This window comes from Eumetopias jubatus, unplaced genomic scaffold (genome assembly GCF_037043125.1).
Source record: "Eumetopias jubatus isolate StellerSeaLion01/CBP00866 unplaced genomic scaffold, mEumJub1_p1.0 scaffold_14, whole genome shotgun sequence".
NCBI lineage: Eukaryota > Metazoa > Chordata > Mammalia > Carnivora > Otariidae > Eumetopias > Eumetopias jubatus.
In genome coordinates this window covers 81,971,610-81,998,275 of record NW_028274820.1, presented here as the reverse complement: position 1 = coordinate 81,998,275, position 26,666 = coordinate 81,971,610, and the positions used below count along the sequence as shown (strand labels likewise).

Below are 26,666 nucleotides of genomic sequence, written 5' to 3'. Positions count from 1 at the left end.
CGAGCCATGCGGGCCCCGGGCGCGCCTCTCGCCCGCACCTTGCGGTTGCTGCTTCTGCTACTGCTCAAGGTTTCTGCCTCTCCTGCCCTCGGGTCCGCTCTTTCGCCCAGGAACGAAACTTGCCTCGGGGAAGACTGTTCACCTGCACTGAGCCAGCGTCGCAGTAGGGACGCGTGGGGACTGGGAGATTCTGCAGGAGACCTTCTGCGAACCCGTGCGCCCAGGGAGGAGGAGCAGGGGGCAGCGGTGCGCGCGGCGTCCTTGTGGGACCGGAGGGCCGCCTGGGGCGGTGACCCAGGTGCGGGAAGAGGGGCGGAGGCGTCGTCCGCAGAACCCTCGGGACTTCCAGCCAGGCCGTCTGGAGCCTGGAGGTGGAAAGGTGCCCGGGGCCTGGAGCCCCTTGGAACTTTGGGGAGAGGGAACCTCCCGGCTGTCCAACTCTTCCTGCAGACCTCAGAGGGGAAAGAGAAGGGTCCCAGAGGCGCTGGCATTTCTGAGCACAGTCAGGAGCAGAGTGTGAGGACAGAACCCGGAGCCAGCGACCTTTATTACTGGCCAAGGAGAGGCGGGAAACTCCAGGGTTCCCACCACGACACCTCACCCAAGATGGTCAATGGACCGTCGGGGCACGAAGGGCGGACGATCGCACCCCCTGGCAGGGCGCTGGCCCAGAATGGGTCCTCAGGCGAAGGGGTCCACGAACGCGGGGGTTCCCGCCGGGGGAACAGCACAAACCGGCGCTTGCGACTAAAGAACCCCTTCTACCCGCTGACCCAGGAGTCATACGGAGCCTATGCAGTCATGTGTTTGTCTGTGGTGATCTTCGGGACTGGCATCATTGGCAACCTGGCGGTAATGTGCATCGTGTGTCACAACTACTACATGCGGAGCATCTCCAATTCCCTCTTGGCCAACCTGGCCTTCTGGGATTTTCTCATCATCTTCTTCTGCCTTCCGCTCGTCATCTTTCACGAGCTGACGAAGAAGTGGCTGCTGGAGGACTTCTCTTGCAAGATTGTGCCCTATATAGAGGTAATGGCTTCCAGGGGGTCTCAAACTACTGGCTTTACCCATTTCTGGGATTTATAGCATCAGAACAGCTGCGCCACGCACGTACCTAGCTGCTGAACCCCTTTACTTTTTTTCTGGGTCCCTCCTCCATTTCTCATGTCAATCATTGAGAAAGAGAGAGAGGCAGCTTTGTTCCCTCACCTTCAAACTCATCTGCTCCTGGATTGTGAAATAATTATGATCTCATCATGTATAGAATTGTTTACATTTTAAATTTATCTCGCTGAATATGGCATTTATATATATTTCTGATGTGGCACCTATCAGAGATTCTAGGGTTAATAAATAGCCAGTCTGTGGATGTCATTACCAGAACTCAGCAACAACAACAAAAAAAACATCTATTGTTTATTGAGTAGTACTCCAACATGATTTTTCCCCATGAGGATTATTGAATTTTTCTTAAAGATCAAAATGGAAATACTGTTTTATTTGACAAAGGAAATCTGCCTTTGTCAGTTGGCTTCATGATGTATTAATAACCTCCCAAATTAGTTTAAGTGTCCTTTGGCTGTCTGCCATGCCATCCCATCTAAATTATATGTCATTTCTTATTTCTCTTCTTTTCCTTCTCAATTTCTTAACAGTTTTATTTATTTTGTATGAATGAGCTTAGGCAAAAATAACACTTTGGCCATCCTGGCACAGAATTCATATATATGTATATGTGTGTGTGTGTGTGTGTGTGTGTGTGTATAAATATATATATATATAAAGTGTATATATATACATACTATATATACTAAGTATATAATATATACTTGCATTTGTTAGTATATAATGGATTGACTATTTTAAGGCATTGACTAAGACTAGAAAAATTTCTTAAGAAAAAGGGGGCATATAATAGTTTACAAACTTTGGAAAAAAAAATATTGCTGAGTAAAATTTTATTGTTTCATCTTACAGCTAGTGTCCTGAACCGTTATTATGGTAGTTGGAATTTGCTCTTTAAATGGCCTCTGTTTAAACACCAGCTCTTGGAAGGAGCCCAACTGCTTTGTAGCCAGTTGTGTTTTTAGCCAGCTGGCCCTTGATTTCCTCCATTCAAACTGCCCATTTCATTTACGGAAGCAGAAGGGAAACTGTAAATATTCCAGAGCCCCTGATCCTGTCTGGCACCAGAGCCAATGACACTATGTTCAACATTGTTCCAGGGCCTAAAGCTAGGGGATAAGTAAACAGAAAACAGTACCTACTTAGAAGAACCAAGGGAAGAGACGGTAAATAAGACCCTCTGTTATCCTGGCAGGGATCAGATGCAGAATCATTCCATGCTGGTTAAATCAGCTGTTGCTACTTTACCAAGGCCTAGGGTTTCTCTTGTTGCCAGGTGCCAAGTAGCTCTGAAATATCTAATTTATTTGGTAGACAGTTCATTTTTGAATCGCAGGGGAGGTAGTTGAATTTATGTAAGAGAAATGTGTCTATCAGTTGCCTTTTCAAGGTCAAGATTTATGATTTCTCTGTTGGAATAATGCAGAGGAAATTGACATATGCAAGAATGAGACAAAAGTAAACTATAAAGTGAACAGGAAAATTACCCCTAGTAACAGAGAAGTGTATTGGCTTGTCTAAAATGTACTGGGCATGATGAAGCCTTTATACATTAGAAGAAAAAACAATATAAAGAGAACAAAAAAAAAAAGAAAGAAAGAAACTGGGAAAAGAAGAAAAAAAGAAGTTACCCAGTTCTTAAAAAAAAACTTTAAAAGAAAGGCATCCCATCCAAATTCAGAAAAGAATATAAAAACTTTCATTAGTTTATGAGACCTATGAGTTTTGAGTGATGGTATTTATCATGTATGTCTTTTCTAACTCTGAGGATTTTTTTTTAAATGTATGTTTTCTTTTTTATTTCATTTTTAAATTTAATTCTCTGCTCCTTAAGAATATTTTTTACCTTTTTTATTATTAAAACAACTATTGTTATTTTTTTCTCTCTGTATTCCCCCCCTTCTTTATAGACCTATTTTTTTTTTTTTTTAGTTATTAGTACTAGGCCTTATTTTCCCCAGAGAAGCAAAGGTTAGAAAAAAAAATTTACTCATTTTTTTCTTTAAAAATTAGACTGTGATATACATTTTTACTGTTAAAGTAATGAATGAAAATCTTAAGTTTCTTGAGTAGTGTTTCTACATTCCTATCCTATTCTGAAATAATTTTATAATTCGTTAGTATGCTTTGTGAAAATAATTATTGGATAGTAGTTATCAGCTCTATAATTTCTGATGACGAGAACAGGAAATACAGTCCAAATTTCAAAATAAAACATTTCTGCCTCTAGGAGGCACTATTATTTTCACAGAAGTAAGAGAGATTGAGTGCCTGTTTTATGTCAGGTTCCCGAAAGAACAGACCCAAATGTGGAGATTTGCTTTGCAGGAAGTTTACTGGGGAATGCTCTCAGGTTCAACACCTAGTAGGGAATGAAGGAGGGAGGATTGGGCAGAGGGAGAAGTTGAACTGTGATCCAGATGCCGGAGACCTTGGCTGACACCACAGGAGCTCCCAGGCTGGAGGGCCTTGCCTGGTGTCCTGAATGAGGCAAGACAGCCCAGACTTTTGTTTCCTAAGGGACCAGTCACTGGATGGAAGTTGCTCCCAGGAAGCGGGGACATAACCTCGATCTGGGTGGATCTCTCTGAAGGGCAATTCCTAGAGGGGGATGCAGCTGAGAGCCACCAACCACCAGTACTGGGGGGAATCAGCCCTGCATACCTGAAGGAATTTTGTGGGGAGGCAATCTGGGTGGGGAGCCATAGCCTGCACCACAGCAGCTTTTGAATTATCAGGATAAATTAGAACCAGATGGCACTCTGATCCAACCCCCTGACTTTAAAGATGAAACATGAGGCCCAGAGAGGAGAAATATCATCCTAAGCATATATACCTCGTCTGTGGCAGCCAGACTCCTCATCTCAAGTTTGCTTATTAGACAAACATCTACGAGGCAAGAATGTCCAATGGGTGTTTCCTTTTTATGTCTCCTCCTTGGCATCTTTTATTTTTTTTTAAAGATTCTATTTATTTGACAAGAGAGGTAGAGAGCACAAGTAGGCAGAGCAGCAGGCAGAGGGAGAGGGAGAAGCAGGCTCCCTGCTGAGCAGGGAGCCTGATGCAGAACTCTGTCCCAGGACTCTGGGATCATGATCTGACCTGAAGGCAGACGCTTAACCGACTGAGCCACCCAGGCGCCCCTCGCATCTTTTAAAAAAGATTTTTCTATCCAATGGGTAGGTAAAAATTAACCCAGTTAACATCATTTGCTATATGATGAAATTTATAGCTTTTTATATTAAATTTCATCTTCTCATAAATTAACAGTAAGTTCCAGAGTTAGTAGCTCATTAAATTTTTAAAAACTGCAATCATCTGAGTCATTTGCACTTTTTAATGTGTCAAAGATGATTATTTTAGTGAACAAATTAAGCTATGTAGGTTACATTTTATATTCTTAAAAATCACAAAGTGTTTTAGACTGGTAAAAGACACTGTAAATAAGTAGATTTGTTTAAACTTTCTCAAAAATCTTCCCCCTATGATTCGATATCTGTATAATTGTAAAATGATCACTATAATAACTCTGGTTAGTATCTGTCACATTACATAGTTACAACATATTTTTTCTTATGATGAAAACTTTTCAAATCTACTTCTAAAATCTAAAATTCTTTCTTAAAAACTTCCAAATATGCATTACAGTATTATTAACTATAGTCACCATGTTGTACATTACATCCCCATGACTTATTTTATAACTGGAAGCTTGTATCTTTTGATACCCTTCAAGAACCCCCAGCTTCTAGCAACTACCAATCTCTCCTCTGTATCTATGAGCTTAGTTTTTTTGTTTTAGGTTTTTTGTTGTGTGTATATGTGATTTTGTTGTTGTTGTTTTTAGATTCCACATATAAGTAAGATCATGTGGTGTATGTCTTTCCTGTCTGATTTATTTCATCTAGCAAAATGCCTGGAGGTCCATCTATGTTGTTACAAGTGGCAAGATTTCATTCTTTTTTATGGCTGAATAATATTCCAGTGTATGTATATGTATGTATATTCCAGTGTATGTATATGTATTTTTATGGCTGAATAATATTCCAGTGTATGTATATGTGTGGCACATATGCCAGTGTATGTAAATGTGGTATATATATATATATATATATATATATATATATATACCACATTTTTTTCATCCATTCATTCATCCATCAGTAGACACTTGGGTTGTTTCCTTGGCTATCACAAATCATGCTGCAATGAACATAGGGTTGCATATATCTTTTCAAGTTAGTGTTTTCATGTTTGTCAGATAAATACCCAAAAGTGGAATTGCTAGATCATATGATAATTTTATTTTTAATTTTTTTAAGATTTTATTTATTTATTTGACAGAGAGAGAGAGAGCACAAGCAGGGGGAGCAGTAGAGGGAGAGGGAGAAGCAGGCTCTCTGCTGAACCGGGAGCCCAGTGTGAGGCAGGATCCCAGGAGCCTGGGATCATGAGCTGAGCCAAAGGCAGATGCTTAACTGACTGAGCCACCCAGACACCCCTTTAAATTTTGAGTAATTTCCATTCCACTTTCCATAATAGCTACACCACAGTTAATTTTATTAATCTTCAGAAATTTTCTCAATTTTCTCTCCTATCTTCCCCCTCTGCCTTCTTTTCTTCTTCTACCATAGTTCTTTTTTTTTTTCCTACAACTTGAGTATTAGCATAATCTTAAGGAGATAGTGGAATTTGGGGAGAGTTGGGTTTGTGTAGAAAAATAGGAGGCGTTTCTTCAGCAGAAATTACATATCTTTGCAATTTACATTCAACTCTTGTTTTATTTCAATTTGTTGGCATAAGGCTTGGGGAGAGTAGCCAGATTCCAGGGTCTGTTGCTAGAAAGTAGTTTTATCATATTTAATGTTGCTATGAGTGGGAATATATTGGGAAATGTTGTAGTTGATAACTTCTCTCTTTCTATTCCAGGATTCTGATGCCTTTGTAGCCTAGTGGTAAGTCCCTTAAGGATCAAGGGCAGATGGAATGGTAGGAAAACGGGATAGGAGAGAAGAGAATCTGAGTGGATGGTGGCCATCCTAACAGACACATCATTTTCAGCTGGTTTATCAGATAGTCACCAGAAAAAACAAACAAACAAACAAACAAACAAAAACACAGAACTATACTCAAAGTGATAGTTGTATATGGAAAGAGAGGGGTAGGGGAGAGCAAGGGAGAGAGATGAATAGATACGGAGGTCTGGGTGTGGACTGCAATAGGAGATTGGCATAGGAGTTCCCTATCATACTATTCCTTTAAGGATCTAACAAATGATTAAAGCCAAATAGTTCAGGCACTGAACGTGGCAACTGGAACAGATCTTTGCTTATTACTTGATGAAAGCCAACCAGAGTCAGCGTATCATCTGGTTCAGATCCACTGCTAAATATGTATTTCTGTTCGGACATTAATTGGAAGTTTTGAACGAGGGAGGGGCAGAGGGAGAAGGAGAGAGAGAATCTTAAGCAGGCTCCACACCTAGCACGAAGCCTGAGGCAGGGCTCAATCTCACAACCCTGAGATCATGACCTGAGCCGAAATCAAGAGTCCTATGCTTAACCAACTGAGCCACCCGGGCACTCCTAACTGTATTTTTATTTTACTGGGATACAAGATTCCTGCATCGGGGTGGAGGATGGATAAAGGGAATGCATCTCACCAGGGCCTCTAGCCCAGGGATGATTTGGGAAAGATCTACAATGTTTTGTGATGAAAAGAGCCAGATTCTCCAATGGCTTTAGAAATACTCATTTTAAACTGAGTGAAACAAATGGCTCTTTAATTGCCTTAGACTGTAGTTAGCACTGACAGGTAAGAAAGGAAGGGTCCTGGAAGCTGAAGATGATTTACCATACAGGGATGCGATGCCACAAAGATTTCCTTAGAACCCCTACATTCAAGTAAGAGCACATTTATCATGACAGATGGTAAATTTGCTTGAGTTGTGGATTAGCCATTAGGTATTCTGATGGACTTTTAAGTGGAAACATACAGTTTTATGAGCAATTTGAAAGTCACTAATAATATTCCCAGGGAAAATAAACTCAGTGTATGTGAATGGTGCTCAACAAATATTTTATGACTTCCCATTAATCCCTTTATAATCATTTCCTGCATTCCCATGCAAGTAGAAATATTTAGCTGATGACTTTTGCAGAAAGGATTTAAAAAGTTATAGAGTGAGCTCTTATTTACAATGCCATTTATGAACAGTGTATGGCAAAGTTTACTGAATTTGGGTTCTATATAAGAAATAGAAGTTTTATTTAGCATAATTCCTCCAGTCCCATCCATGTTGATGTAGAAGTTGGGTATTCAGCCTTTCTGATGGCTGAGTAATATTCCATTGTATATATGGACCACATCTTCTTTATCCAATCATCTGTTGAAGGGCATCTCGGCTCTTTCCACAGTTTGGCTATTGCGGACATTGCTGCTATGAACATTGGAGTGCATATGGCCCTTCTTTTCACTACATCTGTATCTTTGGGGTAAATACCCAGGAGTGCAATTGCTGGGCCATAGGGTAGCTCTATTTTTAATTTTTCGAGGAACCTCCACACTGTTTTCCAAAGTGCTGTACCAACTTGCATTCCCACCAACAGTGTAAGAGGGTTCCCCTTTCTCCACAACCTCTCCAACTTTGGTGTTTCTTGCCCTGTCCATTTTTGCCATTCTACCTGGTGTAAGGGGGTATCCCAATGTGGTTTGATTTGAATTTCCCTGATGGCTAATGATGATGAACGTTTTTTCATGTGTCTGTTAGCCATTTGTATGGCTTCTTCAGAGAAGTGTCTGTTCATGTCTTCTGCCCATTTTTTGACTTGATTATTTGTTTTTTGGGCGTTGAGTTTGAGAAGTTCTTTATAGATCTTGGATACCAGCGCTTTGTCTGTAGTGTCATTTGCAAAAATCTTCTCCCATTCTGTGGGTTGCCTCTTTGTTTTGTTGACTGTTTCCTTTGCTGTGCAGAAGCTTTTTATCTTGATGAAGTCCCAAAAGTTCATTTTTGCTTTTGTTTCACTAGCTTTTGGAGATGTGTCTTGAAAGAAGTTGCTGGGTGGGGCCAATGTCAAAGAGGTTATTGCCTATGTTGTCCTCTAGGATTTTGATGGATTCCTGTCTCACATTGAGGTCTTTCATCCATTTTGAGTTTATCTTTGTGTATGGTTTTAGAGAATGTTCGAGTTTCATTCTTTTGTATGTGACTGTCCAATTTTCCCAGCACAATTTATTGAAGAGACTGTCTTTTTTCCATCGCATATTTTTTCCTGCTTTATCAAAGATTATTTGACCATAGAGTTGAGGGTCCATATCTGGGCTCTCTATTCTGTTCCATTGGTCTATCTGTCTGTTTTTGTGCCAGTACCATGCTGTCTCGGTGATCACTGCTTTGTAATATAGCTTGAAATCGGGCAACATGATGCCCCCAACTTTGTTTTTCTTTTGCAACATTTCCTTGGCGATTCAGGATCTTTTCTGATTCCATGCAAATTTTAGGATTGTTTGTTCCAGCACTTTGAAAAATGTCATTGGAATTTTGATCGGGATGACATTGAAGGTATATGTTGCTCTGGGTAGTATATGACATTGAAGGTATAGATTGCTCTGGGTAGTATAGTATAGTATAAAAAAATAAATAAATAAACAATGTTTATTCTTCCGATCCATGAGCATGGAATGTCTTTCCATCTTTTTGTGTCTTCTTCAGTTTCTTTCATGAGTGTTCTGTAGTTCCTGAGTATACATCCTTTACCTCTTTGGTTAGGTTTATTCTGAGGTATCTTATGGTTTTTGGTGCTATTGTAAATGGAATCGTTTCTCTAATTTCTCTCTCTACAGTTGCATGGTTAGTGTATTAAGAAAGCAGCTGATTTCTGTGCATTGATTTTGTATCCTGCCACATTACTGAATTGCTGTATGAGTTCTAGTAATTTGGGGGTGGAATCTTTTGGGTTTTCCACATAAAGTATCATGTCATCTGCGAAAAGAGAGAGTTTGACTTCTTCTTTGCCAATTTGAATACCTTTTACTTCTTTTTGTTGTCTGATTGCTGTTGCTAGGACTTCTAGTACTATGCAAAGAAAGCCAATTATCACATGGTTTCACTTATTTGTGGAACATAAGGAACAGCATGGAGGACATTGGGAGAAGGAATGGAAATATGAAGGGGGGGGATAGGAGGGGGAGATGAACCATGAGAGACAATGGACTCTGAAAAACAAACTGAGGGTTCTAGAGGAGAGGGGGGTGGGGGGATGGGTTAGCCTGGTGATGGGTATTAAAGAGGGCACGTACTGCACGGAGCACTGGGTGTTATACGCAAACAATGAATCGTGGATCACTACATCAAAAACTAATGATGTATTGTATGGTGATTAACATAACATAATAAAATTAAATTAAAAAAGAAGTTTTATGATATTCAAATGTGAAATTTAAATAATTTCCTTAACTAGTGATTATACTGAGAATGCCATTCTTTTCTAAAGATTGTCAGTGAAGTACACACAGAAATGGATTTTTCTTTACTTCCCTTCTAGAGATACTTGTTGGCATTCAGCCTGGAAGGATTATATATAAAACAGCAGCACCCAGTAACTGATTAAAGAACAGTTTGAATAATTCATTATTTTCTATAATCCTTTTCCATATATGTGATCATTCATTCATTTATTCACTATCCATTTATTCATCAAACATTTATTGAGCTTTCCTCCTGTATTGGGTATGATAATAGGTGTGGATGGGAGTAGAAGGAGTGGCAGAAAGGGGGGAAGGTTTCCAGAAATGAGTAACATGGATGCATTACTGCTTTTAAAGTAATGTTCTACAGTGTAATGAGCACTATACTAGAGGTTAAAACAAGGTATTATGGAAGGTCAGGAATGGGTCCTGGAATGAGTCAGCTCACAGTTGTACTCACTTAGGACCAAAGATGGACAAATTCAAGTGAAAACTGTGCTCATTCTAATTCTTTTTCTATCATATTCTTATTATTAGTCTTCATAAATTCTATACAGCCTAGATCCCTGGTGAAAAGATACAAATACAAAAATCTTTTAATTCCCGCTTTCTTGTTTTCTCAATCTTTCATGGGATAGGAAGCCCATAAAAATCACTGGCAAGATAATTCGGCAGATAGGACAGCCCTAGAAATTTCATTTGGAACACAGAATTCTAAATTATTATTTAGGATACAATGCCTGGGACAACCGTCTCTGCTTTGGAATTATTAGTCCTTACTAGCCATAAGGAATTAGGCAAATCAATTTTAAATTTTTACTTAAATGATTGGTTCATTTAACAGTGTCATAATAGTACATTAAATTGAGTCCCTTTCTTTTGAAAATCTCAAAAATGTATCTATTATTTAATTTGACCTTAGGGGGCGCCTGGGTGGCTCAGTTGGTTAAGCACCTGCCTTTGGCTCAAGTCCTGATCCCAGGGTCCTGGGATCGAGTCCCGCATTAGGCTCTCTGCTCAGTGGGGAGCCTGCTTCTCCCTCTCTCTCTGCTGCTCCCCCTGCTTGTGCTCTCTCTCTTTCTCTCTGTCAAATAAATAAATAAAATCTTAAAAAAAAAATTTGATCGTAGAGAACCCAGGATACAAGCTGAGAAGGGAGATATGTTAGACCCTATTATAGATACCTCAGACCCTGTTATAGAAAGGGAAGCATAAGAATGGACTTTCTCAAAATTGAATTAATCTTTCAAGCACAGAATCAGAGTGAGGACTTATCCTGAGTTCCCAAGGACTGCCAAGGTATCTGGTTATATCAACAAAACATCCTTCAACAGCAAAAAGGAAGCAAGTATGTCTGGAAAAGCAAAATAGATCTGGGTTTATGATTCCCAGGCTGAGTAGGTGGGGGTCTCTCTACCTTGCCTTCTACCCTTACCCTGCATGGACCTTGATAGAATGTTTCCACCTTTACGAGCTCTTTACTAGATTTAACAGTGTCAGGTTGGAAGCGCACGGATCTGTGTCTGGGGTGTGGACTATGTGCAGAAAGGAATGGGCAGGCTGCTCTGCAGTGAGATTTGTCTCTGGCATCGCACTTCTGCTTCCACCCTCTGGGGACCCTCTGGTCCTTTTATTTCCCAAGAATTGACCTGCCAAAGTCCAATAATTAACACAACCTTGTTGCCAACACTAACTCTTAAGTACCCTCATTAAGCGCCCGGCTAGCTCAGTCCGTAGAGCATGAGACTCTTAAGTATCCTCATTAGAATGGTATTCTTTGTGCCCGAGGAGATGATCTCATCTAAAATTTCAAGGTAGACTGGAGAATGGGGTTGCTGCAACCTCAAATATGGGGTCTCTGAAAAGTAGGTATACATACTTTCCATAAAACTTCTTTAAAACACAGGGTATAATCAGTGCAAGGCTTGCTCCTGAGACAGAATACTTCTGGTTTGTGAATTTATGATAGTTTTTAATGTTAGTTGTCAGCACACTTTAATGGTTATAGCATTAACAAGGCCAAGGTCACTGATTTGATCCAGGACTGGAATGAGTCATTTTCATTAGGTCAATGACTATGCTCAGGGCTGCCATTTTTTACTTCCTGCTCATCACTCCCCCTCCGAGGGCCTTTTCTCCTACCTTCATTGTCTTCCCCTTGGTTCATATCTCTCATGTATGGGAAAAGCATCTGTTAATTCATTTACAGCAAGATGTGAGATTTAGAGATACGTGTCTTTTATAGGAGGATTTATGAAGAAAAAGTACTTCCTTAATAGACTACCAAGGGTGGAATTTTGGTTAAGAGCAGAGAAATTTTGCCTTAAAATATTGTTTCTTGGTGTCATTCAAATCATAATTACCCAACCTCAAATGGATGAAGAATGTGTTTTTAGTTTAGGTTTACCATCATGCAAACCAGTGTCATTAAGAACAAAGGAAAACTGCTGAAAATTTATTACCATTCTTTGGAAACTCATCAGAACCCCTAGGTGAACAACAGAAGTTTCAGGATTCTAGGTCACTTTAAGATTCATTAGAAACATTACAATAATACCAACAACTAACTGCTTGGGCTTAGGAAAAATACTAATTATTGAGAATAAATAGATTCCTCAAGATCTGTTGATTCCATCCCTCTTAGGACAAATGATGTTAATCTTGCTGATTGGTATTTTTTATACTAATGAGCATTGACATATTTATAACCAAATTACAATGTTTTAGACAAGTTGTAGTAATTTTTTTTTTTTTTTTTTTTTTTTACTGAGAAAAAAATATACTGTGCAACAGAGGTCGTATGTCACAATTGGTAGGAAACTTTATGTCAAGGTCGGACTATAAAAGTAAAGAAAGATTTATAAAATCAACACAAGTTTGGGAGTGCTATGTTAGCTTTTAAATAGTCTCAGTTGCTTTTAAAATAAGGAAGGGAATGTTACCAAGCTTAAGCAAGAGGGAGGAAGGTGGAGAATGAGACTATAATGACAGCTGATGCCTTCAGTGTTTTTCCATGACATTGGGAATCAAGTATAGATGAAATATGTTGGGTATCATTGAAGTAAATGGATATTTGTGATATGTGGGTGTGTCAGATTAAATCTCAGTAATTTTGATAAAGGGAAGAAGACTTCTCTTTGTGGAAGAGCAGCTGTAAATGGCTTTATTTCATTTTAGAGATCCATGCGTGTTTGTAAGGGGTGAGGCAGATCTCTCCCACTCGCTCTGTTTTGGTTTGGAAACACTAATGGAAGTGTGTTACCACCCTAGTATCATGACTTGCATGCATTCTGAAAGGAAGACCTTTTGACAAAGGCCATCTTATTCACAGCAGAGGCTCTGATAAACATGCTCTCCCCACTGGTGATCAAAGAAGTGTCTCTTCCCTGGAGAAGTTGCCCTGAAGTGCTGCAAGGGTAAGGATTATGGAAAATGCAAGAGGAAGCCAAAGGCGTACAAGCTCAAGCCATTTAGAATTTCAAAGGAAACTACCCTGTGCTCCTCCTGCTTTTTTCCTGCCTGATTGTTAGGCCTGTAACCACAGACTTATAATAGATTATCATTCATGGTCTAAATGAATGGGTTTTCTTAACAATAATGCCCTTGTTTTGTGAGTTACTTGTATACAAAGGACAGCACAGAAATAGATGTACTTAAACATCTTTTGAGGTAAAATATAAGTTAGGCTAAAGTACAGTTGTCGTGGCTTTGGTTAGAAATTTCCCTATTTTATAAAAATCAGGGTATTTCACTCACTTCACTGTACTGAAGCATATTGACTCAATTTCATATGAAAGAAATTTTGTTTGGAAGTACATGGGTCTTTTCCCCCCCATCATTGTAATCACTGACTTATATCAGAAAGTTTAGCAAAAGGTACCATTTATTTGATAAGAGTTGTACCTTCATAGCTTACTCTCATTCAAAATGGTTTCTTAGGGGGCACCTGGGTGGCTCCGTCAGTTAAAGCATCCAACTCTTGATTTCGGCTCAGATCATGATCTCAGGGTCATGAGATGCAACCTTGCGTTGGGCTCCGTGCTGGGCATGGAGCCTGCTTGAGATTCTCTCTCTCCCTCTCACTCTGCCCCTCTCCCCACCATCTCTCTCTTTCTCTCTCTCTCTCTCTAAAAAAATAAAAACATAATACTTAAAAAAAAAAAAAAACAATTTCTTATTTGTCTGTCTGCAGTAAGCTTCTGAGAAATGGAGCAACAACTAAGACAATAGCTCAGGATCTTCCTGCCAGGATCCTTACTGTTTTTCATAAAGCGTCCATGTGTTCTTTGTTCCTATCATTTTGAGTGAACTCGAATTTAATGTAGTACGAAGGGAACATGGCGGTTCCAGTTTTCTCATGGCCTGATGTTTGTACTAAATGAGAACTTGAACAGTGGGAAGAATGCTTTGGCACCTCGGCTGCTGCTTTCCCACCTGAGTCCTCAGGTCTCGACTCTGTGCCTGTCCCCTGCCTTGACACGATGCTGCAGGTCGCTGAGCTGCCAGAAGCCTTACCGCCCTGCACGTGGACTGGGTAGGGGCTGAAGGCGCTGTCTGTTAGTTCCTCTGGGATACAGAGACGGGCAGAACATTGCTGTATGAAAGCAAGCTTTCAGAGTTGTTTATTTTGATTCCCTTTGTTTGTGCACTTTGATGCCAACCACCCTCAAAACACTCCATATCTCATTTTCCCAAATAGTTAAAAATTTCTGCTGTCAGCTTTCCTCTGATCTCAATTCTCCAAAATTAATAGTCTTGTCCATTAGAAGTGTTTACAGTTCTGCTTTTGTTGATGTTAATTATTTCTCCCATTGCAGTTTAATTAATAGGAGATGGCATCTTACTCATTCCATCTCTCTGGATGTTGCTTCAAAAAAAAAAAAAAAAAAGAAAGAAAGAAACTACCCCGTACCAATTTTATTCCCAAGAGTAAATTTCTTAGTGACGTTGAATTTTAGCAATCAGATATGGTCATTAAATGCAGAAGATCCGGCATTTATGACACAGTTTTATAATTGCATATCATTGCACCATTCATCTTGGTAGAATTTCCAATGAGCTGTAAGTAAACACATATATTTAAAAATTGTGATTGAAATCTTTTCATGTTACCCCAATGTTTAGCAATCTTAATTGCATGGATAGATTTTATGTCAGAGAAAGCGGAAATTAGCCCACCACCCATGATCCAGATGATTTTTAACAATTAATTTCTGAGGTTGATTCTTGACAAATGTTTAAAGCCTTCTATAAATAATTTGGGAAAGTTCTGAGCGGGAGCTTTGTACCTTTCTTTCTCTTTCACATCATAAAATCAAGTGCAGAAGTGAATTTACAGAAACCTATCTGAAGTAATAACACTGCAGGAGGTGGCAGCAGGAGGGAGGAGGTAGCCAGACTGGCCTTCGGGCGGTTGCTGTTGGCAACTATGTAGTAAGCGCTATCCGCATTTGGGGCAGCGTTTTCCTCTGAGGCCCCAGCTCTTGTGACCTTCCTGCCTCAGCTGGCTCCTAATTGAGGAGAACACGATCAGAGAGAAGTACGATTGGACAACAGGAAGCTGGGTACCTGCAATGTGTGTAGGAACCCTAGGAATCTTCCCTTAATCTGTGATTCGTCAAGAGGACTACAGATCAAATACGTTCTTTCAAACGCATTTGGTGCTCAGTCCGAAAGCTTTTGGGAACACAGCTGAAGAACTAAGCATCTTCAGATAAAGTACAATGTAGAATTCCTGAGCGAAAGTTGGAGCACATGTAAATCTTGCTTAAGGGGCGCCTGGGTGGCTCAGTTGGTTAAGCGTCTGCCTTCGGCTCGGGTCATGATCCCAGGATCCTGGGATCGAGCGCCGCATCGGGCTCCCTGCTCCGCGGGAGGCCTGCTTCTCCCTCTCCCACTCCCCCTGCTGTGTTCCCTCTCTCGCTGTGTCTCTTTCTGTCAAAACAATAAATAAAATCTTAAAAAAAAAAAAAAGATTTAAATCTTGCTTAAAATTTTCCCCGGCTTTTGTTATCATGTGCAATGAAATATACAGAACCTAGAAAACATTTTTTGCTTTTTGAAGCAGCAAACATCTTCTAATTAAAAGTGGATGTGCAGCATGGTTTATAAATATCTAAGGAGAGGCAGTCTAATACACCTGTCTTAATACATGTCCACCCGCATTCATTGGCTCTTCCCTCTCATGAAATGCTTTGTAACAGACTGGGAGGTAGGTATGCAAATGCTAGCTCTTGTGCTAATTGGTCCAGATTTTATTTTTTTTAAAGATTTTATTTTATTTATATATTTGAGAGAGAGAGAGAGAGCAAAAGCAGGGGGAGGGGCAGAGGGAGAAGCAGGATCCCCACTGAGCAGGGAGCCCAGTCTGGGCTGGATCCCAGGACCCTGGGATCATGACCTGAGCTGAAGGCAGACGCTTCGCCAACTGAACCACCCAGGCACCCCTGGTCCAGATTTTAAATCTCTGTGTTTAAAATTAAGGAGATTAATTGGGGGGGAAGATGCTATCTCTTGAGTGTTGTGTGTTCTTTGTAAATAATGATCAAAAACTACCAAGAAATGGATGTGCCAAGCCTCTAAGAGATTGCCTCTCATCAGACTCTCTAGTATTTTGTCCATTTTGTCGGTAGAAATGTTATTCATAATTTTAAGAGAATGCACTGCATAAAGCTCTGTAGCTTTGTTATTTGTGGACTGACTCCGGATATATGGGCGACAGGGACACATGCATAAAGATTTACGTTAGTGAAGATGGCACAGAAAGCCTTGCTGAGGATTTGTGTACATTTGATAGTTTGAGGATTCTTTTGTTTTGTTTTACATTCTTATAGAGAAATGAATCAAAATATTTGGAAAATATATAAATGTGAAGTTTCAAAAAGCCATAAAATAAAATACTGCAATTTCTAAATAATACTTTTGATGCAGACTTTTAGAAAATAGCCAGTCCTCAGACTTCCATGCAAAGTGTGGCAATTACTGACATTAAGAAAAGTAATAATCTGATCTTAAAGACAGTTGCATAGTGTGGACCTCAATTTTAGAATTATTTTGAATCTCTGGCATAGAGGCAAAATAAATTTCCATTAAGGTGAACAATTTGTTAATTTGAAAGTTAATTTTAAAACAGGGTATGGAGGGTGCCTGGGTGGCTCAGTCAATAAAGCATCTGCCTTTGGCTCAGGTTATTGATCCCGGGGTCCTGGGATCGAGTTCTGCATTGGGCTCCCTGCAGAGCAGGGAGTCTGCTTCTCCCTCTCCCTCTGCCCCTCCTCCCCACTCGTGCGCTCTTTCTCTCTCTCTCTCTCTCAAATAAATAAATAAAAATCTTTAAGAAAAAATAAGGTGTATGGAGAGATGCCTTTTTATGACAGTCATATTGGATGGATATTTCTTTTACTGGTATTTATGGGAAACTTTCTGAAGATTTTGTACAAGAATCATGGTTATAAGCTCAACCATGTCATCTTGATCTGCCCTGATCTAGATTATGAGTCATACTTTTTCTTCAGTTTTGCTTTTCATACACTTAAGCCCTCATTATATCTCATTTTCAGACTGTCTCCACTAAGAGATAATGAGAATAGTCAGGGCATGGATGCGATGTCCTTATTTTCCATAGTGAAACCAGTAGACACCGACTAATGTTTAGCGTGTAAAAAAGGGGGAGAGCGTTTGACATTGGAACTCTCATAGAATCCATAAGGCAAGTTGCCATCATTCTGGGAAGAGTGACAGCTTGAATGTAGCAGATAAACAACTAATGTGTTGAGTGTCAAAATTGTTATGACAAATGGTTTTCCTTTTTTCAACATGATCCCTTTGAGTTCTAACAAATTACACAGGAACATTATATATATATATATATGTTCCCTTGCCCCTTTGCCAAGGCATGACTTATAGCTGTGTGCTTCTTAAACATGCCCACTAGCAGAGTGAGTGCACATATCCGAGAGCCTAGGGTACACCCCAAAACATCCTTCCCACCTACAGAGTTTTCGTCTCCTGTTTCATCTTAAACCTCATGAACATTTTACCTTCTATCCTCACGGTCTTTATTTAAATATATAAATAATGACTACATTTATTAGAAATTAAATTATTTCAATTTCCTGTAAATAGTTGAGTAAATTTGATGCTCCCAGATGATTACTGTGTTTATCTTGTGCCTTTGAGAACTACCTTCCCCCTTTTGGTTGACTATGACCTCCTTAAGGGAAATAATTGTTTCTTGTTGTATATCCCCAATATCTAGCAGAGTGCTTGGGCCAGAGTCCATAGCAATAAATGTATGCTTGTGTTGAATACATGTTTGTGTACCCATTAGAGAGTGTGTAGGATGTTTGTGAATATTTTACGGGCTACTGAATGATAGTATGTTTACATTATATTCTCTGTGTGAAAAAAATATGTACATATTTTTGGTTCTTAACCTTTAGTTGTTGATTTATTTAGATGTCAGGACCATATGCATATAAGAGTTTGGATGCAGTGCTCTATGTGGTCAGCATCAAAGGGTTTTCTGATCTGAAATTTTCCTCTGGCTGGTACATCTAGACATTGTTTCTGGCTCCTTTTTGCATGTTTTCATGTTTATTTTTTATATCTCCCATCTTTTGACATTCCTTCAGTATGGTTAAGGTTATAACCTTAAATTTGATAAATGAACTTAATTCATGATAACTGTATTTATTTTACGCCTGCCTGATCCAGTAAGTTGCTTCTTTTGGCAACATAAGTTCATAGTGGTGGATTGTCTCTTGCATATTGTTATTTTTAATTGTGAATCCATGTTCCCTCAGATTTTATCTGTGGATTTCTGAGGCCTGGTTTTAAAGTGCATTCTTCCAGAGAGGTTTTGTGTTTTCTTCTACCAGGTGCCCGGAACAATTTAAAATTGTAATTTGGTTTTTTTCTGAGCCACACGGATGGTGTGTGAATTCTGGCCTTAGGCCAGTGTAAATTTGAGCTCCTGATTAGAATTTGCTCTTCTTTTTTTTTATCTCCAGTTCACCTAGATCCAAATCATATAAGGTCGACAAGTTTCTCTTCTATTTCCCTCTGTTTTTCCTCTTTATACCCATGAAGATGTCACTGTTTGGGGAGTTCCCAATTCATAAGAGGATCTTTGACCTAATCCCCACGTACACTGGCTCTAGCTTTGTTTCCTGCCTCTGTGTACTTGGGCACCTGCCCCACCACCTAGCTAAAACCAGCTTGAAACTCTCATCAGGATTGGGAGATGTCCCTAGGGCAAGCATGCAACATGGGCGGGCAGGGGAGGACGTCACTGACCTGTTTGGCATTTATTTTTTCATTGATTTTGACCCCTGGAGAATTTCCCTTTCTTGTTTTCCACAAGTGTATGCATTTGAAAATAATATTAAAATACTTTGCATTTAGGAGAAATTGGAGATCTTTACTCAGTTGTTGGAATTAATAAGCTCTTAAATGTTTGCTATGTGTGAAGCATGCTATTGACCTGCACACTGGAAAACATGACTATCCTTTTCAGTAATGAAAATGGGATATACATTCAACTATCCTTACTCCTTATCTGGATCTTCTGGTGGCCGGCATTTTCGTGGTGACTGAAATTCTTGAGGTGTCTCTGCTCTTTTCTAAAATAAAGTGGTATTGGACTAGCTGATCCTTATGGATCCTTTCAGCTGTAAAATTTTTTGACTCCATGACCCTTGAACCACTGCATTTCTTTATTTTCCTCTCCTATTTTTATCTTATAATAATTCAGCTCAAGTCACCAACCCAGTTACCCATGCCTCATTCCAGGAAATTGTTTTTTTTTTTTTTTTTTTCCTGTTTTGCCGGTCTGTATTTACTGCCTAGTGTTCTGATCTTTTAGAGATCACCCAGAATAAATGTGTTCTGTGTTCCTCCCACAGGTCGCTTCCCTCGGAGTCACTACCTTCACCTTATGTGCTCTGTGTATAGACCGCTTCCGGGCAGCCACCAACGTGCAGATGTACTATGAAATGATCGAGAACTGTTCTTCGACAACTGCCAAGCTTGCTGTTATATGGGTTGGTGCCCTACTGTTGGCGCTTCCGGAAGTAGTTCTCCGCCAGCTGAGCAAGGAGGATCTGGGGTTTAGTGGCCGAGCTCCTGCGGAACGCTGCGTTATCAAGGTCTCCCCAGATTTACCGGACACCATCTATGTTTTAGCCCTTACCTATGACAGTGCAAGACTCTGGTGGTACTTTGGCTGTTACTTCTGTTTGCCCACACTTTTCACCATCACCTGCTCTTTGGTAACTGCAAGGAAAATCCGCAAAGCGGAGAAAGCCTGTACCCGGGGGAATAAACGACAGATTCAGCTAGAAAGCCAGATGAACTGTACAGTAGTGGCTCTGACCATTTTATATGGATTTTGCATTATTCCTGAAAATATCTGCAACATTGTTACTGCCTACATGGCCACAGGGGTTTCTCAGCAGACAATGGACTTGCTTTATATCATCAGCCAGTTCCTTTTGTTCTTTAAGTCCTGTGTCACCCCTGTCCTCCTCTTCTGTCTTTGCAAACCCTTCAGCCGGGCCTTTATGGAGTGCTGTTGCTGTTGCTGTGATGAGTGCATTCAGAAGTCTTCAACGGTGACCAGCGACGACAATGACAACGAATATACCACAGAACTTGAACTCTCACCTTTTAGTACCATACGCCGGGAAATGTCCACGTTTGCTTCTGTGGGAACTCATTGCTGAAGGACAACCTTTTGTTTGGTTAGACTTATTTGATTTTCAGATCCTGTGAAAGTTTTTACTTCATATTTTTCCCTCCTGGGGGAAAAATGCAACAAAAGAGAGAAATATTAACTACTGTAGAACTGATTCTGCAAATTAATATTTGTGCTTTGAAAAAAAGTGTTTATATTTAGTTATTTAAGAAATAGGAGGAGGCCAGTAGTTTTAGGTCATTTTATCTGGTATGGTGCTAATATTTTATTTGAAAAAAGTTACTGCACCTTAATTAATTCCTAACTTTCTTTTAAAAATATAATCAGTGTATCTTGATTATAGCCATGTGATTTTGTAGGTTATTTTATGTTTGTGATTGGAAGTATATTGTATATGGTATCGTGAGATGTTAAGAAGCATTCACAAGGTAGCACCAAATAAATTATACTTTATTCTTTAATGTCATTGTCAATCTACTTTTAACCAAGATTCAATAAATCTTTTAATTGCCTTAAATACACAATTACTGGTTCTACGCACAATTTAAAATCAGCCTTACTGTTTTAAAATTCTATTTTCCTTTAAAGCAGGTAATCACCATGTTATAAAGCAGTTTTCCTAATAGTACTATTTTATATGCATGATTCATATAAAACTATATTGTATGTTCAGACAAAATTGTATTTTTAATATTCAGATACCGATGTAAGATTACTTCCAAATATTTATAAAATATGAATAGACAGCAGAGTTATTATTAATCTCCGAACCATCATGTAGAGCTACAAGTTTTCCCATTACTATATGAACAGAATCAAGGACTAAAACACCCTGTACTTATCTAATTTCCTCTGAACATTGACCTTTGAAGCACTCTGAATTCTAACTTTTCTCCTTTTAAAAAACAAACTTGGTTAAATCTGTGTGACTTAATTTCTTTAAGAGAATGAAAGTACAGTAGTGGAATAATAAAATATATATCTTGATTAGAACACTTGGAATATTCAAATACTACCTTTAAATTGATATTCCATAAGCTTCCAACAAAAAAACTAACCCTCTCCTTTTGAATTATTTGATTCCCCTCAGGAGTTTAAGTTCCAGCACTTGTGTAGGATGCCGGCCTCTAGGGATTTGGGAATGAAAACAAGGCATCATTGTCTTCTTACAGATCCCTGTAATAGATCTCTGGAAAACTTCTTGAGGACGCCTAAACTCAGTTTGGGCTGCTGAGCATATCAACAATTGTGATTCCACAGTGTCTCTCATGATATTTAGTCAACTTTATAAATCATAAAACATTGATTGAGCACATGATGTAGAAAACGCTCTGTGCAATTACCTGTAGTAAATAAAAGTAACGAGAGCTTAGTGTCAGACTTTATAAAACCAGGCAGGAGTGGGGTAAGAAGGCAGGAATAAGAGAAATGTGTAAACAACAGTGGTATAATCTGGGACCTTTTAGGGAGGTGTAATGTCCCACGATGGGTCAGAGAAGAGAGAGAGAAAGCCATCAGAATCGAGATTGTGAAAGGCTGTGTAAGATAACTGGATGGTTAGTCCATTGAGAAGGTTGTTAAAAGGTAGCGTGAGGAGTGGACACTCCAGGAGGAGGGAGCCGATTGAACAAAGGAATAGAGGGAGGACTTATGGGGTATGACTTAAGGATAAATGAATAGTCTATTTTGGCTCCTGTACTCTGTGGGCGTAGTAGGAGGGGAAGAATGAATGGGGGTAAATCGGAGGGGGAGATGAACCATGAGAGACGATGGACTCTGAAAAACAAACTGAGGGTTCTAGAGGGGTGGGGGGTGGGGGGATGGGTTAGCCTGGTGATGGGTATTAAGGAGGCATGTTCTGCCTGGAGCACTGGGTGTTATCCGCAAACAATGAATCATGGAACATTACATCAAAAACTAAGGATGTAATGTATGGTGATTAACATAATAAAAAAAAGAGGCCTCATGCAATATGCTGTTGAAAATGTGCATTGAGACCATACTATAAAAGGGTCGTGTTTTGAAAGATGTTTAGATGGAGTCCTTCAGGAAATGTGGCTTGGTTTTTATGGTTTTTGAGCGTTGGAGAAACATCACTGCAACTCTGCAAAAGGAAGATCAATTTGAAAACAGTTTAAACAGGCTATTGGGGAGAGTCTAAAAGTTGAAAAACCAATTAGGAAGCTATTATAAAGGTTGAACCACAATGAGGGCAGCTGCGACTCAAATTTCTTCTTTTCTTTTATCCTTGACTTTTGACTTTTCAGTAGTTGAAACATATACCTTCTTACTGAATCCTATCTCTGTCAAAGCAGAAACTTTGATAATCCCAGTGAAGTTGTCCCAGGTGTAAAGTGGTTTGTAAGTTTTCTCCATTGACTTGCTCATTGCTTTCTCATAAGAATTCCTGCAGCGTATTTTTTTTCATTGTTACCCTTTTATGCTCTACTTTTCTCTAATCGAGATTCTGTCCCATGTCTTCCCTTCCTCAAAGTTTCCTTAAAAAGGGAAACTCACACCTAAGATTAAGTCTGCTAAAATTTTGATTGACCAGAAATCTCTACAGATAGCGTTTGAGTTCCTGAACAAAGTCAGTTCTGTAGTTTCAGGATAGTCAGCAAAACTCTTTTCAAAGTATCTATATCTATGCCTATGTCCATATCTACACCTGTATCTACAACTGGATAGCATAATCAATTGGGCATTTCTTCGATGATTCACAATTCTGAAGCCTTCAAATCTATGACTTCAAATATCAACTCATTTATATTTAACTCGATGAACCTTTATTAAACTTCTTTGTGCCTGGTGCTAGGCGAAGTAGTTAGAACACATAATTTAACTTTTCTTAACCTTAAGATTCCTGCCATCAAGTAGTTTATTTGCTGAAAGGGGCCTATTTGTAAGCAAATAAAATTTAATGTGATAATTGCAGTGTGCATGAAACATGGAGCTGTTGGTGGAAAGCTGAAGGTGAATGGACTCTGAGGGCCCAGCAATTGGAAGGAGATAAGAACGAAGGCTTCACAGAGGAGAAAGATCAAATGCTTATTGTTCCATATCAGATCTAAGTGATTTTAGATCTAAGTGATTTATGTTGAATGAATGATGAATTTGTGTTCATTCTAAGGAAATGCTGATACTTGTTTTTACAAATACATTCTTAATAACTTTTTCCTTGCTTTTTTTCTCATAAAAGTGGCATTAGAATAAAGGTCCACTTCTTTAATAATTATGGTAAGATTGATTTTAGTGCGTTATAAAAAGTATGCAAGTGATACTGAGCGCAGAGCATTCATTAAGTAATGGCTCTTTCATTATATCTCAACTCACTTATTCAACCAATAGTGAGTACTACTATATGTTAAACACTGTTGTGGGTGCATGTGCTGTAGAAACTGGACGAAATAAATTTAAAAGTACAATATACAGTATTTTTTTTTTTTTTAAGATTTTATGGGGCGCCTGGGTGGCTCAGTTGGTTCAGCGACTGCCTTCAGCTCGGGTCATGATCCTGGAGTCCCAGGATCGATTCCCGCATCGGGCTCCCTGCTCAGCAGGGAGTCTGCTTCTCCCTCTGCCCCTCCCCCCTCTCATGTGCTCTCTCTCATTCTCTCTGTCAAATAAATAAATAAAATCTTAAAAAAAAGATTTTATTTATTTATTTGACAGAGAAAGAGACAGCGAGAGAGGGGAACACAAGCAGGGGAAGTGGGAGAGGGAGAAGCAGGCTTCCCGCAGAGCAGAGAGCCCGATGTGGGGCTCGATGCAGGGCTCGATCCCAGGACCCTGGATCATGACTTGAGCCGAAGGCAGACGCTTAACGACTGAGCCACCCAGGCACCCCTACAGTATGCATGATAGTGAAAAGTAACATGGAGAAAAGGAGTAACAGTGTAAGTTGAGGTTATGAAGAAGACTTTACTGTAAAGGTAACATTGGAGTAAACAAACAAGTTACATAGCTTTCTGGGGGGAAGGGCAGAGGGCACAAAAGCTCTGAGGCAGGAACACGCTTGATAGGTTTCAGGAATGTAAAGTGGCCAATGTGGCTGGAACAATTGGAGGGAGGAGAAGAGAAGTACCAGATGCGATCAGAGAGCTAAAAGGATGCCAGATGATGTAGGGCCTGGGAAGCTACTGCAATGACTGCTGTTTATGCCGGGTAAGGCTCCACTGCATGGTTTTGGAGAGAGGAGTGACATGACTTTTAAATAACATTTACTTACTTAATTTTAAAATTAACAGAAATTTTTATTAAAATATACAGTAAATTCACCACCTTTAGCGTATAGTCCTGAGCACATATTGTTATGTAACCACCACTAAAAAGTATTGAACAATTCTATCATTCTAGAAAGTTCCTCCATGTGTCTTTGTTGCCAACTCCTTATTCCACCCCTAGTCCACCTATTAATCTGTTTTCTGTCCTTACACTTTACCTTTTGCAGACTGTCCTATAAATGGAATTATACCATACATAGCCTTTGGCTCTGGCTTTTTTAACTTAGCATAATATATTGGATATTCACCCATGTTATTGTGTGTATCCGTAGTTTTTTCCTTTTATTGCTAAGTAATATTCCATTGTATGGATGTATCACAGTGTATCCCTCTCTTTCCCAGTTGAGGGACATTTGCATTGTTTCCATTTGTTGGTGATTATGAATAAAGTCACTATTAACATTGATGTATAGGTTTTTATGTGAACATAAGTTTCTGTGTCTGTGGTAAACAGCTAGAAATTTTGAGTCACTTGGTAAATCCATTTTTTAACTGTGAGAAACAACCGTTTGCCAAAGTTGCTATACCATTTTGCCCTCTCACCAACAATGTATGAGAGCTCCACTTTCTCCATATTGTCAACAGTACTTGCTGGTTTTTAATTTTTAAAAATTTTAGCCACTCTAATAGGTACATAGTGGTATCTGTGGGTTTTGTACTTCTCTAATCAATTTTATTTTAAAAAGATGAACCAACAGAAAAATCAAAAGACAACAATAGTGAACACACAAGTTCACTATTCACCTGGAATCACAAATTATTAACAGTTTCTGCGCTTCCTTTGTTTTTTCTCTATTTTTTTCTTATTGTTTGAAAATAAGTGACGGATATTAGTGCTGCTTCACCCGTAAACACTTCATCGTGTATCTCCTAAGACCAAGAACATTCTTTTTTTTTTTAAGATTTTATTTATTCTTTCGAGACACAGAGATAGAGGGAGAGAGAGAGAGAGAGAGAGAGAGAGAGAGAGAGAGAGAGAGAGAGAGAGAGAGAGAGCATGAGCAGAGGGAGAAGCAGGGTCCCTGCTGAGCCAGGAGCCGGTCATGGGGCTCGATCACAGGACCCTGGGATCATGACCTGAGCCAAAGGCAGATGCTTAACCGTCTGAGCCACCCAGGCACCCTGACAAAGAACATTCTCCTGCTAAACTCAGCATAATTATCAGAGCCAAGAAACACTGAAACAGTCATATTTCCTAATATTCAGTACATTTTCAAATTTCCCGATTATCCCCAGTAATGTCCTTTATAGGAGTTTCCCTTACAGAATTTCCTTCCTAATCCCTCCCCTCTTTCTTGGTTCTTTTAAATTTGGAGCATTGCTATTGTCTTAGATGGGGTTTCTGAAAGCAAAATCAGAGGAGGATTTAAGTGCCAGTGACTTATTTGTTCCTTCTTTCCTATTTTTGAGAAATACTGGTCTACAGTTTGTATGTTTTTCCTTATGATATCCTTGTCTGATTTTATTATCTGAGTAATACTGGCTTCAGAAAGTGATCTGGGAAATGTTCCATTCTTAATTTTATGAAAGAACTTTTGAGGAATTGCTATTATTTCTCCTTAAATATTCAATGGAACTCATGAGCAAGGTCATCTTCGTTGAAGCTTTTAATTGTGGGAAGAATTTAAATTACTAATTGATTTTCATGATGTGTATGGCAATGATTATATTCAAATCCTTTACCTCTCTGAGTCTTATAGACTTTATTCATACAGGGATTTCTGTTTCAGACTCTGAATATTTTATACTCAAAAAGTTCCCTGATTCTGTGAAAAGGCTTGGGTCCATTATTTACCACATGAGACACCATCTCTTTTCCAAGTTAATTCTGAGCCATGGGATCAAAATCTGATTAAGTCTATGGTGGGCTAAGCACCCGGTGCTTCTATTAGGGACCTCACTTGGACAAAAATTGCCTTAGATGTTCCAAATAACTGTGATGACTCCTCCTTTGTTCATTTTAGCCTCGTACAATTCCTTAGAATTTCTAAGAACTTGTGACTGAATTATAAGTATATGAATATTCTCTCATGTTTGATAGTTCTAGGGACCCATAATATTGAGTAGATGAATTAATACATATCTGGAAC

At 39.3% G+C, this 26,666-nt stretch overlaps 1 protein-coding gene across 1 annotated transcript; it reads left to right on the top strand.

Annotated features, from left to right (window-relative positions):
- The first annotated feature begins 6 nt into the window (after positions 1-6).
- GPR37 (G protein-coupled receptor 37) lies at positions 7-20,321 on the top strand. Its single transcript, XM_028104979.2, has 2 exons — positions 7-1,032; positions 19,503-20,321. Exons 1-2 carry the CDS (start codon positions 7-9, stop codon positions 20,319-20,321), a joined length of 1,845 nt encoding a protein of 614 aa, XP_027960780.1.
- The last annotated feature ends 6,345 nt before the right edge of the window (positions 20,322-26,666 follow it).

Excerpts from the sequence above, each read along its gene's own strand:
- GPR37 (XM_028104979.2), top strand. The coding sequence starts at position 7 with ATGCGGGCCCCGGGCGCGCCTCTCGCCCGCACCTTGCGGTTGCTGCTT. Across the intron at positions 1,033-19,502 it reads AGATTGTGCCCTATATAGAG|GTCGCTTCCCTCGGAGTCAC; the intron begins GTAATGGCTTCC and ends TTCCTCCCACAG.